Source organism: Ursus americanus, chromosome 8 (genome assembly GCF_024610735.1).
Source record: "Ursus americanus isolate L20-20 chromosome 8, mUrsAme1.1.p, whole genome shotgun sequence".
In the NCBI taxonomy this organism is placed as follows: Eukaryota; Metazoa; Chordata; class Mammalia; order Carnivora; family Ursidae; genus Ursus; species Ursus americanus.
In genome coordinates, this window is record NC_142134.1 from 63,704,453 (window position 1) to 63,719,104 (window position 14,652).

Here is a 14,652-nt window from a genome sequence, read left to right on the forward strand (position 1 = left end):
TTGTTCCACAATTTTGTTTTACTTTGTTTCACTTCATGAATTAGCAATCTCTCCAGGTCAGTACACAGAGCCCTCTTCCTTTTTTAAGCTATATATATATATATATATATATATATATATATATATATATATATATATATATATATATATATATATATATATATAAAGGGCTCACATTTAAGGTCCATTGGATGGCTGCGGGCCAGTCCTCCCTGCCAGACGCCGGGGGCCGTCCAGTCGTTGGTGAATATAAACAATGCAGCAAGAAACATCTTGGTGTATTTTATTCATGCCGGCCCGTTTTTTCCCCTCCATTTTCCTTCTGCTCCTTCAAGTCTTTCAGGACGAGGCGGATTTCCAGCACATCACCTGTGCTCAGCTCTGGCGTTCCGCCTCTTCCTCCTCACTCCGAATTTTCCCTCAGTTCTTATCTAATAGGATATGTTGTTAGTTTTTCTTCACAGCCATCTTCTATCCATTCAACAAGGTGGTTTTTTTTTTTCCTTTTACAGCAAAAGCATTTCCAATTAAGACTAGCAATTCCAAAGAATTCCAATTCCAGACAATTTTACCAATATCAAAAGCTGGCAGGTACGGAGTATTTACGATGGGCCAGGCACTCTGCTGGGCGTAAGCCTTTACATTTCACGAATCCTCCTAAGAATCTAATTATTGAGGAACTAATTTACTAATGAGAAAACACGGTCTCAGAGAAGGTAAGGGACAGGTCCAAGGTCACACAGTTGGTAAACAGCAGAGTGGGGATCCTAGCCCAAGTGTGTCTGACCCCACCATGGTCTCATCTGCTAGAACTCAGTGTGAAGGGCGTGAAGAAATTTGAAGGGGGTGGTAAGTCGAGGAGGGTCAATGAAAGAGTCTCTTTTTAAACGATCTGGTTCAGACCAAGAGCTCTCTCGATTCTTTGTTCTTCTGTAGCTTCAGGGAGGATTTCTATTATAATGACACCGCTGGATACTTCATTCTTGGAGGGAGCAGGTATGTGGCCGGCATTGAAGGGTTTTTTGGACCCCTGAAGTACTATCGTCTCCACACTCTGCACCCTGAACAGGTGAGCCCCGAGCATCGAGAAGTTTCTGGGTGTTCGTGCATGATGGGTGTGTGGCTGTGGGACGTAGAACCTCACGTAAACAAAAGATTTACCCAAGCCGGACCTCGCATTGGCTCTGTCATCAAACATAATTAATATGGAGGCTTTTCCCCCAACAAACTCGATAATAGATTTCTGTTAAGGTTTGGTTCATTTAGTACTCATAAAATGGAAGCCATTTACTTCCTCTGTTTTAATAACTACTAGCTTAATTATAGAGTAGATTTTTATCAGGCGGTTGCCTATGCAGTGATTAAGCTAATGAAAGGAGAGAATCTTAGTTATTTGGGAGAGCTTCTCTTATGTGCTATTATTTAACTTTTCAGAAGAGGAGACACTCTAGCAAATTAAAATCTTGGTTCCGTTTGCTGCTCTCCTTACACACGCAGGCCTTGGGCTCCCACTGGGGTGGGTTGGCTGGACTTGTAGACATTGGAAGTGGAAGGCCGAACCTATTATACTGTGACCCTCACCTCAAAAACCCACCCACGGATGGGCTTGTCCAGCTCTCCAGGCCAGCTCCCGCGGGGCTGGTGCAGGGAGGTGGGGACTGCCCACCTTTACAGACGTGTCTTTTTTGCCTTGGTTAGGAGATCACCAGCTACCCGAACAAGGAACCTTAATGCGTTCCCATGACCCTGTGGGCTTTGTTCTGGGGAAAGCAGGAGTCGTTAGGCAAGGTAAAGGAAGAAAAATGCAGAACCCTACTGTCCATGGGTGCATCTCAGAGCCCCTACAGAGAGACCTTTATGAAGAGGAAAACAAAGAGATTAATGTATTCATTTTGCGGCAAATACTCCCAGAGCACCTGCTATGTGCTGGCCCCAATGCTGGGGCCCACAGTGATTAAGATGGTAGCTCTCCAACTTTTCTTCGATGGCCATTCACATAAGAAATCTATGTAATGAAAGAAAGAAAGAAAGAAAGGAAGAAATCTATGTAATATGAGTACACACGTACATGCACACGCACACACATACATGTGTGTATTATCTATATGTATAAGTTATAAAACCGAAGCAAAGATTTTACTAAGAATACATGCCCTTCCCGTGTTAGATGCACTCTATTTTGTGTTCTATTTATTAAAAAAAAAAATCACTGCTGGTTACAACCTGCTGAAATAATTTCATGACCCTCTAATGGGTCACAGCCTGCATTTTGAAAACCAGTGAGTTGAGACAAGGCCTCTGTTTTTGAGAAGCTCCCCATCTAGGTCTTAAACACCGAAGTTATGAAAGCACGCGGTCCGTGCTCTAATTCACCTGCGAGTGTTTTGGGTCACTGCGGTGGGAACATTCGAGTCCTCGCACACGTGGCGGTGGGGGGGGGCTGTTAGGGAAGCCGTCCTGAAGCAATGACCTTGGACCTGACTCTTGAAGGTCAAGGAGGAGCCTGTCAAGCAGACGAAAGTGGGAGAAGGGTTCGCAGGCAGTGGCACAGCGCGGGGAGACCTGGCATCCCTTGGGGACCGAAGGAGAGAGGAACGGGATTGTGTAGGGCCAGCACACAGCGAGGGGAAAGAAGTGGGTGGAGGCCTGGTCTCTGGGAAATCCCGACATTTAAGAAGCTCTTGCAGAGGAGAAGGTGCCACAGAAAGAAGCGAGAGGGAACGGGACAGAGCTGGTGTGCCCTTGAGTTAGACCCTCTGTTGCAGGGTCTGTGTGCTGGCAGCCATTGAAACCAACGGGAGAAGGAAATCAACACCCGAACACGGCCTCAGAGGTATCGATGGGAGTTTGATGATAACTGTTGTTCATTCGACGTTCTTGCCTTCTCGTAGATTGTTAATCCCTTCCTTGAGAAGCAACTTGCTGAACAGCTCCAATTATATTATGAAAGGTGCGCTGAGGTCCAGGAAATAGTGTCCGTGTACACAGCCACCGTACCGCAAGGGGGCGGCCGCCAAGAAGCATGTAAGTGCTGGGGGGCAATGTGAGGACAGCGGGGCAAGGTTTAGCTCGCGTATTTGTGTCAGCATGTTTGGCTTCTGTCTAACACGGGTAACATAGAATATATCTGACCCGAGCAGCGGGAACAAATACGACCTGGAGCCCCCCTACAGATGCGGGCGGATGACCGCGAACGTTCCACCCGGGCTCCCCAGACCAATGGCCAACAGGAGCCCACACCTGCCCCTTAGCCTCAACCGCATGCGATTCCATGTAAGAATACAAATGAGAGTGTGTTGAGCCTCGCATTGCATTCTTCCCATCCATAATGGGATCTTAGGCCAGTCTAAGAAAATAAAAGTGAAATGGAAAATAAATTAATCATTAGAAATGTTTCCCCATCGGTGCACTTTTGTCTTGGACCATTAATATCCGAATATTAGCTCTCAGAAATGTTGAACGGTGACTTTGTTGTTTGGGGCTTGGTTTTATTTTTTTAATCCTTGAAATTGATTCTTTCTGGAAGACCCGGTAATAGCCAGCAGAAGGAAAGAATTTAAAATGGACTGCTTTCAGGCCTGCTCCTATTTGCACGGGATCCTTCACTCATACAGGGTGTTCATTGATTATAAAAATTGGTTCCTGGCCTGTCTTCCAATATTCCTGCTTGGCTCTAGCGCTTATAAATGTCTCCGTGCTTGGAGCTTCTTGCTTGATCCGGCGGCACTAGAGTTAGTCACATATGTTCCTTCTGGAAGAGAAATTCCTATGGGGCCTTTGCCATCCGCAAAAGCGAGCTGACGATGGCAGTCCTGCCCACACATCTCACGCCCTCCAGAGCTGAACTTCCCCATTCCAGGCTGTGCAGGGATGGGTGCCTCTGGAACATTCCTCAGTCCGGTAGGGTTCACAGACCACGGTCTCAGGATGCGAGGAGACACAGTGATAGGTAAGTGTGGAAAGGCAGCCCTTCTGCAATTTAATTTAAGAATAGGCAATGCTGGTCCCCAGCTGCTGCGGGTACAGCTGACTCATCCAGAAAATATGATGCTGTCAGAAGAGGGGGAAGATATATAGGAATAGTAATATCCCAAACAGGAAAGAAACTGATTTTGATAACTGATGTAATTTCGGGAGAGAGACTCTGAGTTGGAAGGCCGTCCTCACATGCTGATCTGTTTGGTGGCCCTGGAAGGTTTTCCTAACATCCCCTGCCTTGCCTCCCTGGGGGTCCTTATGCTTTGCTCCTCAGCTCACACTGCCAACAAAATGGCCTAGATATTGGCCTCCTGGGGAACAGTCCGAGGCCAGCTGCTCATTCTGTAGAATTATTCAACAGCCATCAGCAACTTTGGCACATTTCCCTTGGACATGGCTTTGAACGTGTGACCTCGGGGCAGAGGCGTCGTAGCCAATTTCAAATCCCTAATGGACCCAAACCAACATCCAGTAACATTAAGTCTGACCTCTTATTTCTAGTTCCTCTTGGGGAGGAGGGATTTAGAAGGATGAGACCTTCCGTGCCCTAAGGGGAGGGCTCTCTTGTGCTTCCCTTGCCTGTAGGCGACCTCCGGAACTCCTACCTGGACCTGAAGCTCAGGTACGGGAGACCCTCCACGTGCAGAGCCTTCCCCTGGGAGAAGGGGCTGAAAGACCGGCACCCCAGCTTGTTCCAGGCCTTGCTGGAGGTGGGCTTGTGGACAGGTAACTGTGTCTTTGCCTCGCCTTTAGACGCTGGTTGGGAAGGCCCCCTCTTTTCTAGTTCTGCTTACCCTCGTTGGTGACATACGCCCCAAAGTGATTTGTCACCCTAGTGTCCTAGGTTAACTTCACATTTAAATCCTGCCCTTGTGTGTCCACAACTCCCAGCGTATCTGTGCACATTTCCAACACCAGATACAAAAACAAATTTAGGAATCACTCCAGCCATTCTTTTAAAGCCAAGGCCACCAATGATGGCTTGCAGCCCGAGCGGGCCACCAAAGGCAATTGGTTTGGCATGTACATTATTGTCAATTTTTTTTTTAACTTAGTTGCTGGTATCCAAAAACTTGCATAAAAATGAAGAGGTTTAGCTTTTCTTGAAAACCCCAAAGATCTGGCAATGCCCGGCCTCCTTCCTACATTAGCGGCGGCTCTGGAAGTGAGAGCCGGCCCGAGTGTGTGCTGTCTATCCACAGGCCCCCCCCCCCCCCAGTCCAGCATTTCCCACCTACTTCTTTCCTGGAGCTTACCTGCCTGGGCCCGTAGGCCCTTGAACTTGAGATCCTCGACGTGAAGTACACACGGTAAACAGCATCTCGGGAATCTGTCTGTATGTCCCAAGTGTGGCCAGCTACTGCTTAGGCCCATCGCTGCTCGGCTTGGCTTAGTAATGCCGTGCACGCTGTAGGGCCACGAGGGATCTTGAAATGACGCCAGTTAGGAAGAGGAGGGAAGCTGGAGGTGTTCAACCTGGGGAAAGGGATAGGGGGCAGAGGGTGATGGTAACTGCCTTAGTGGTGAGAGGCAACCTGTGGTGCCCCTGGGCATCCCACCAGAACCTTGAGGCAAGACAGTGCAGAAACGGACTTCTGCTTCGCCTGAGGACTTCCTAAGAATGAGATTCCCTGCTGCAGGCAGGACAAAGCGAGTCCATTCTGGCCTGAAAGAATCCAAACCATACAAGGTATTTCCTCTTTCGTTCATTTGACACTTGCTCAGTGTCTGTTCCGTTACTTGGCTAGATAAAATAACACAAGCTCTCTGCCCTTAAGGGACAGACTTGAAAACAAAGAAAAATGGTGATGCATTTTTTTTAAAGATTTTATTTTTATTTATTTATTTGAAAGAGAGAGAGAGAGAGTGTGTGTGAGTGGAGGGAGGAACAGTGAGGGAGGGAGAAGAAGGGGGAAAGAATCTCAAGCAGACCCTGTGCTGAGCATGCAGAGCCTGACACGGGGCTCAATCTCATGACCCCGAGATCACAACCTGAGCCGGAACCAAGAGTTGATTGCTCAACCGACTGGGCCACCGAGGTGCCCCTGGTGATGCATTTTTAATAAAAGTGGTGGGAGTTAAGTGGTAGAGTCACAAGGAAGGGAGTGGTCAGGGAAGGCTTCCTGGAAGAGGTGACAGTGGGATTGATTCTTGAAGGGTCAGTAGGTGTTTGCCAGATAATCAGGGTATCTGAGTATCAGAGGCAGAGTAGAGGCAGAGAGATGGGAAAAGCATCGCCTTTGAAATGATGTGCAAGAGGTTTGGGAAACAGAGGAAGGCCTGGAGGGTATGATTCTGACTACAGTTCCGACGGCATCCTAAGAGTTTGGGCTTCACCTTCTAGGTGACAGGGGCCTGTTGATGGGTTTTAGGCAGCGGGTAGAGGTATGATCAGACTTGGGTTTCGAGGTTACTCTGGCTGCAGTGGGAGTTGGGGGAGGCCAATGGAGAGGTGTGTGTGGAAAGCAGTGAGTCCTTGGCTGTCTGTCGTCCAGGCCAAGGACGCGAGCCTGAATGGGACACGGTGGTGGACAGAGCTAAAGGGTGTCAAGAGGCTGGGTCTCGAGGATGTGTGGATTGCTTGGATGCGGGCAAGGAGGACAAGGAGCAGGAGACATGTGGAATCGGGTGACGGCATAGCCTCTGCCGCCTGGCGGCCTGTCTCCAATTTTAGCTTAGCCCTTACTAGCCGTGTGGTCCTGGGCAAGTTAGTCCATTTCCCTGCGCCCGTTTCCTCGTCCGTGCGATGGGAACGATAATGGTACCACTCTCTTAGCGTCGGGGTAAATGAACTGATGCATATAAAATAGTTGAAACAGAATCGGCCTACAGGAAGCTCAGTCCAAGCAGTGTTTCTCAACCTCGGCTCTAGTGACATCTTGGACTGGATAATTCCTTGTTGGGGGGCCGGAGGGGAACTTTGTCTTGTGCGTTGTGAAGTGTTTCGCTACATTTCCGGCCTCGACCCACTAGATACTTGTAGCGCTCTCTCCCCTCCCGTGACCCCCCTCTCGAGGTGTGAGGTCTCCAGAGTTTGCCAGCTGTCCCCAAGGAGGCCAAATCTCCGGACATTGCGAACCACTGCTGTGTAAGTGTCACGGCTGTCACCGCCGGGCAGAGACAGTCCCCCGGTTTCCGATGGGCGTGCTGGACGTGCGTGCTGGATGGGTTAGGCTCCATGCGCTGAGGCCACATGCACATCAAAATTGGCTGTATGAGATTTCTGATCATATTTAAATATAGTTTTACTGGGAACAGGAGTGAATCATTTTCACAACACATTCTTTTTAAAGTAAATACTCTCAATAAGAATGTTTTCATGTTATTTTTATAGCTCAGAAGTCTTGTTTATAAGAATTTAGAATTGTTTTGTTTTGTGTTTTTTTCTCCGTGGAGACCTGGAAATGGATTCTCATTAAAAACCCGAGTCATGAACTCCTGCCCCTCCCGATGTCCCGGGCCGTGGGGCCGGGGAGCCGTCACGTTGCGGCACCTAGCGTGTTCTGCTAACCCCTGGTAGGCCTCCGGGGGCTCCATCTGTGGTGAGAAAGGAAGCCCCAAAGCCAGATTTGCCACTTGGCGGCCCATTGCTGGTGCCGAACCAGCCCGTTGAGTCCTTCTGGTGCCAAGTCTGCTTAGAACAGCGCCAGGGTGCGTCTCCCGAGGAGCCGTATCTGCCACCACGGCCTCTGCCTCCCTCGGGCACCCAGCCACCCGCATTCCTTCGCTCCCTCCCGTTTGCTGCCGCCCAGGAGCAGGCAGGGAGAGAGGGCAGGAAGGGTGGGCGAGTCTCCGGAACGAACCTCAAGCCTGCATGCTGCCCTCAGCTCCTGTTTTTCTAGGTTACGCTGTCCTGTCCGTAAGGACCGGGAGCCTTCTGCAGAGGTCGGGCTCACACCTCATTAAAATTCATCTCTCCATCTGGCCCTGTGCCCTTGCCTGGGGCTGTCACAGTGTCTCCGGCTCACCCCGGAGAGACACTGCTGTTGTACATTGTGTTCAGTTTCTAACAAGGCTGAGCGAAATGCAGAAAATCTGACTTTGTAAATGGAGGTGAAGAAAACAAGTTTGCATTTTTTAAAATGTATCTTTACTCGGGTCTCCTATAAAAGGAACGGTCGTAGACCAGGGTGGCTAATAGATCCATTCCTGGTTCCTTCCAAGTTCATCTTGCCGTAAGTGTCTAGCTGGCTTTGCAGCGCTTTGGACAATTCTAGGTAAGAAGAACTATGTCTACATTCTATTTTCTGCTGTTGCCCTGAGCTGTCCCGTCCTGTTGACTAGTAGACTTTATTAGATCATCCTCATCATATTACATTTTTCATATCTGAGATAAGCTCTGGGAATGGAGTCAAGTATCAAATGTTCGGTGCTTAGAATTCTGGCTGGGGGAACTCATTGGTGCAGGAAAAGAGACAAGGGATTTAACTGTGTGAGAAACTTCTTCGGTTGCTCACGTCATGACCTTCCATCCATTTGTTCACTCAACAGATGTTGACCAAGTGCCTCCATGAGCCAGCATAGAACAAAAATGGGGCCGTGTTTTGAACGAGAGTTTTTTTTGGGTAAATAGAAAGAAAAACGTCAGCTCCCGTTGTTCCTACCAAGGGAATTAATTTGTGGAATTATTTTTTCTCCTGGCATTTGGAAAGAAGAAGGCTACTTAAGACAGTGGCCTGTGATTTCTGGTTCTTTGCGACAGAGTCGGTTTTTGTCTTGGCAGCCTGTCTGCCCGTACACGGCTCACTCTGCTTCTAGGCCGCTACACGAGCGTGTCTCAGACCTCAGAGTGTTGTGTCCCCACACTGGGTGATTTCAGGCGGATCTCTGCTCTCTTGCTAAGCCAACAACACACTTTAAAGGAGTGATGAGAACATTGCAGGGGGTCGACAATCGGAAGCATTGGCTTCATCCACAGCCAGTAGGGATGACAGCGTTCCCTGCAGTCTGCCTAGCGACCACCTCTCCATTGTTCCCGAAAGCTGTATTTTCCGACTGCAAAAGAAATTCACCAACTATTTGTACCCTCACTCTGTAAGGACGGTATTTGAAAATATTTTCTGTGGTAAAAATACATGTAATATAAAATTCTCCATCATAACCGTACACTCTTCGGTAGTATTAAGTGTAGCCACATTGTTGCACAGATCTCTAGAACTTTCTCACCTTGTAAAACTGAAACTGTACCCATTAAGCAACAGCTCCCCATTTCCCCTCCCCACAGCTCGTGCTAACCACTATTTTACTTTCTGTCTCCATGAACTTGCCTATTCTAGATACCTCATAGATGTGGAATCATACAGTAGCGGTCTTTTGTGACTGGCTTATTTCACTCAGCATCATGTCCTCAAGATTGTCGTGGCATGTGTCGGAATCTCCTTCCTTTTTAAGACTGAACAACATTCCATCATACGTATATACCACATTTTGTTTATCTGTCCGTGGATACTTACTTGGGTTGCTTCCCCATGTCGGCTATTGTGAATAGAGCTGCTATGATCGTGGGTATGCAATTACCTCTTCCAGACTCAGCTTTCAATTCCTTTGGGTATAGACTCAGAGGTAGGATTACTGGATCACATGGTAATCCTGTGTTTCATTTTTTAAAGAGACTTCATACTCTTTTTCGTAGTGGCTACACCATTTTACGTTCCCACCAACAGCGCACAAGGGTTCGCATTTCTCTACATTCTTGCCAACATGTGTTATTTTCTGGTTTTTTGAGAAGTAGCCACCCTCGTGGGTGTGAGATATATTTTATGTTTGTAATTTATGTACTGGGGCAATTTGGTTTAATGGCAATTAAGAATGATGCTCTCCTAAGTGACATAATGCTATGGAAGAGCTTCCTGGACAGAGAGGCGCCATATGCTCTAAGGGATAGGGCTGCCTGAGTAGAGCTCATCTCACTCTACCTTGAATTATAGCTATTGGATCCTGTTTGTGTCTCTATCACTCGCGCAATTGCAAGCTTGTCGAGGGGAGCACAAGAAATACAATAAGTAACCCACTTACACTTCCAGTTCTCCACGGGGTCTGCAGTGGTGCCGGCCATATGTTAGGTGCTTAGTTATCGATCCTTCTTCTAGATGACCCTACACAGCACGTTTCTGTACCATTCCCCTCCAAGAGCATACTTCATCCACCCTCACTCCTCAGCTGGCCTACAAATAGTCTTGAAGTCCCAACTCAAATACTGCCCCCTCCCACAACCTTTTTTCTGGCCCCAGGCAGATGGCTTTTTCTCCCCTGCTCCCCTTGCCATTTTGCGGGTTTCCTCTTCGCAGGACCTGTCCTACTGCATCAAATTGTGGATTTCCCTGATTCCACAGTGGAGCTTATAAGTCTTCAAAGACAGGAATGGGATCTATGTTTTCTTTGAAGTCCCTCAATAAGTATTTGTTGAGTAACAATGCACTCCAAATGAGTAAGCGATTTGATTTTCAGTAGAAAAAATGTCTTTCTTGGGTCAGTGAATCACTGAAGGAATGAAGAATTTGACTACCAGGAGACAGGTTTAAGGTCTATGCTGGCCAAGCCATGACACCAATCCAGATGGATCGAGGTCTATGGGCTTATTTGCCTTCTTTCTACATTTTTCTCACTTCTTGCACATTTCTTCAGTCTGTCCTCTCTTGGGAGCTGCTGTCCTGGCTCTGAGACCCCTCTGCAAACATAGTTCTCTCTCCCAGGTCAGCCAGCAAGCTGTTATCCAACTCCTCCCCGTCAACAAAAGTAACCTAAATCCTTCGTAGGCACACCCATTACAAAAGAATTCCCAAAATGTAGCCCTCCTGCTCCTCACTTTCATATGTCTGTTATCTAGTTGCCGAAGTAGACAGGTGCCCGGATGTAAAACAGCCCCAAGGTTCGTGCAAACCCAGGTTGGCTCCCATGGACTGGATCCCTCTAGGGCAACCATAATGAAAAGACTGCTCCAGCCCACACAGAACTCTGCCAAGTGCCAGGGGTTGCGGAGGAAGGAGGCTTCTTAAGTGTTGACAGCTGATGTGCTAACCTTGTGTAAAATGCAGCTGTCCCCACCGGTGGTTCCTGCTCTGAAGAATAACGGGGCGTGATCCTCGTCTCCCAGAGCAGGCCTGCCTTTGAATTAAAGATGGCAGCGCTCCTCGGACGCTCAGCTGCCCTGCACGTGGATGCAGCAGAACACCCTTCCTGCCTCCTGGCATCCCAGAGCCACTGCTCCGCATCTTGATTTCCTTGCTTGGCGCAGGAATTCTCCTGCGGGGCTCTGTCCCCAAGTCCACAACTGCCCAGGCTCTGGGTGGCATCCAACATGAGACCCCGTGTTCAAGACTTCAGGGGGACTGTTCTGATTGGTTACCCTCTATGTCGTTTCCTGGGGAACCTCCAATTCTCTAGGAAAATGGCTCCTGTTAGAGCATAGAAATTGCCCTATTAGCATTTGGGCTTTTTCCAACGCTAGGATGGTAGGAGTCTAGTATGTGTGCTTTTTCATTATTTAGGTGGTGGGCTGGCTATTTCTTTTACTCTCCTGTGGCAACTTCCTGGTCAAAACAGAACCCTTAGAATTCAAAAACCCTTTGAATGGGGCTCCAGCATCCAGGAAAGAGAGGTGGTGGGGATGGGGGGGGTTGCTGGTAAGAGGCTGCAGGGAGGCGGGGATGGTAGTGGAGGTGGGGCTCGTGGCCAGATTGCCGGTTTGGGGGGGAAGGCGTGAGGAAAGCTGCCAAGACTGAGGTGCAGGGGTTGCAAAGGCAGGGAGGGACAGGTGAGCTGGCCAGCAGACCCCTGTGGACATCGACCCTGAGGCGGGAACTCTTTACTCCCTTCCCTCCCTTCATTTTGGACTGGGCACCTCGCAGCCCATGGGAGTTGTGGCTACGGGAGGTCCAAGGTCTGCCAGCAAATGGGCCTCGGGAGGAGGCCGGGCCTGAGGTGGGCTCGCCTCCCAGGGCTGACACCATCTGCATCTTGTCCCTCTCTTTTTTGTTTCTGTTCTGGATGGCCTGCCTTGCCCCAGGCTGAGGAGTGCTGCGCCCGGAGCCAGAGGGGTCTCCACACAATATGCCGATATGCGAGGGGCTGCTGGCCTCCACTGGTTTGCTTTTAACTGTCCTATTTTTGCCAACAATTGCAATGTGTATTTGGAAACACTAAAATGCAGAGCACGGAAATGGTAGATAGACAGTAATGTTTCTTAGTAACTCCGGGATGCAGGGTCCTTTAAGAGCTATTTGCAATGTTGTTCATTGAGAAACCCTCATCTTTATTTTTATTTAGGAAAGCAGACATTATAGCTTAAAACAAAAACAAAAACAAATACACAGAAGCACAAAGAAAACAGAGAGGACCACACTTTTCCTGCCCAGAGAAGCCCTGATGGCAGTCCTGAGGGGGAGGGGGTGGAAAAGGGAGGGGGAGAAATTATGGGGAGGAACCACAAACCGGGAAAACTTGCATACTGAAGAGTACAAGCAGTTTACTTTTTACTTTTTTTTTTTTTAAGATTTATTTATTTTAGAGAAAGAGAGAACTGGATGGGTGGGGTGGGGGGTGGGCAAAGGGAATGACGCAGACCCCTGCTCAGCATGGACACAGGACTCGATCTCAAGACCTTGAGATCACAACCTGAGCCCAAAAATCAAGAGTCCGAAGCCCAACCCCCTGAGCCACCCAAGCGCCCCAAGCGATTTGCTTTTGAGAAATAAGCCACCTCCTTGGGGCTCTGGGGCTCACGGGATCAGAATGCAAATCAGGGATATGCTGTGGGGTTTTTTTTAAGTAGTAAACCGGGTGAGAGCTTCCTTTTCTGGTTAAATGACATTTTCTCCTTTCACTTCTTTTTCCCTTTCCAACTTGTACTTTGGATGCGTTCCAGCTTTTGGAAGCTTGAAAGTAAAAATGACTTTCCTATTGATGCCCCCCCCCCCCCCCGTCCCTTTCACGAGGAAGGAGTCTGCCTCTCTCCTGAATTCCCAATCAGATGCCCACTCCAGCTCCCCAGCAAGGGCCCACCTTCTCATTTTCTGCTTTTTGCTTCCGTTAATGATGAGCCCGCCAATGGCCACCTTATGGTATTGGTATTGCTGTAGAAAAGAAAAACTGAGCAAAACAAACAATGCCGCATTCCTGGGGAAATCGGAAGGGTTAAGGAGTGGGGGGCCCTGGCCTTTTGTTTCCTTAGCTTCTGGGGCAGGAAGCAGGAAAATGGGAACATGGCTCCTTCTTCTATTGTGTTTGTTTGTTTGTTTCATTACGCCCATTCATCTCCACAAACAAGGCATGTTTTTTAGTTACAGATCGACTAGAAAAAAAAAATGCATATGCTAAACCAGATGGGTGAAATTAACAGTTTCATTAAACTAATTTTGAAATTGCCAGTTTTACAGACTCACCAGTGGTAGCATGGCTTGGCTTTTCTGCCGCAGTTGGAATTTGAACTTTAAAGAATGTGCAAAAAGAGCAGTTTGACTTTAGATTTATTTATTTTTATTATTACATTCACTAGTGCAGAAAATTGTTTAGATTCTTTTGCAGAGGAAATACTGATTGGTAATATTTGGGGGGGGAGTTAGGAGTTTTACTATGTAAAAGAAATAATGAAGCCTTTTCAATCTGCCTTGGTTGCAGTCTGCAGGTTTTTTTGTGCTAAGGCTTTGAGCTTTGTGAAGGATTCCCCTTTTGCTCCTTATTCTCCAGCAATCCCAGCTACCTGGGCACTCTTGCTAATGATTTCTGGGGTTCAAGTGTTGCATTTGGAGCTTCATTTGGTTTGGAGTCTCCTCTCTCCTCTGAGCCCCCAAAGCCCGTGTCTGTGGGTACTCAGGCAAAACTCATCCTCTCGGCTAGGTGTTTGGCAGAGCAGGTGAGGTGGGGATGAATCATTAACAAAATGTCAATGTTGCTTTGCTCAGAATGTGCACAGAGGGGCATCTGAGATGAGTACGTATTTAAAAGTAAATCTATGAATAAGTAGGAGTAGGATTTATTTTGCAACTCCATCGGAGAGCTGTAGTGCATACTAAATCCAGCGGAGAAGGTTCTTATCCTGTCTAATGGTTGGGTAGGATGGAATTCTCTCAACTCTTCAAAGGGAAAATCCAAAATGAGATCCCCAGACTGCTGGTGGAAAAGGGTGTTATTATTCAGATATATCCCAACAGCTGAGCAGAGGAAAATGTTCAAGGATGTTCACTGCCGTGTTGTTGGTTATAGCAAAATCACTGGAAGCAACCCAAGGGTCTAAAAATAGAGAACTGGTTGGGGACATGGCACTGCTATAGAATGCAATACTAGCGAAGCTTTAGAAAGAATGGGCTTCTGACAGCCGCAGACAAATCCTCATGATAACGTGGTTAATTTAAACAAGAAAGTTGAGGGTCAGAATTATAGGAGCTTTTGTGAAAGAAAATGCATGTGTATCAATACAGATAGATGTGTATATGAGTTATAGTCTGTGCAAAGGGACAAGTCTGAAAGCGTACATACCAAGCTTTTAACAATGCTTGTCTTCACTATTAAAGAAGGATTAGGAGAGAGGGCACTTCTGGTTTTATTTTATACAAATCTGCATTGTTTGATTTTTTTAAAAACAAGCAGCTATTTCTTTAGGGATTAAAAAATACAGAAAGAGAAGCAAATTCCATTTGTTCAGCGAGGTGCTTTTTTTCAACACCTATTGCTTGGGAT

General features: G+C 47.6%; 1 protein-coding gene across 4 annotated transcripts in view; it reads left to right on the forward strand.

Moving 5' to 3' along the window:
* SEL1L3 (SEL1L family member 3) overlaps window positions 1–14,652 on the forward strand; it is a 101,284-nt gene that overhangs the window by 37,632 nt on the left and 49,000 nt on the right. For 3 of the 4 annotated variants that reach the window (XM_087864246.1, XM_087864247.1, XM_045771308.2), the window contains exons 7-9: window positions 937–1,069; window positions 2,892–3,024; window positions 4,564–4,704. In XM_087864246.1, the coding sequence (XP_087720372.1) occupies window positions 937–1,069; window positions 2,892–3,024; window positions 4,564–4,704 (407 nt within the window). The remainder of the gene's footprint in view (window positions 1–936; window positions 1,070–2,891; window positions 3,025–4,563; window positions 4,705–14,652) is intronic. The other variant, XM_087864248.1, reaches the window with a different exon arrangement.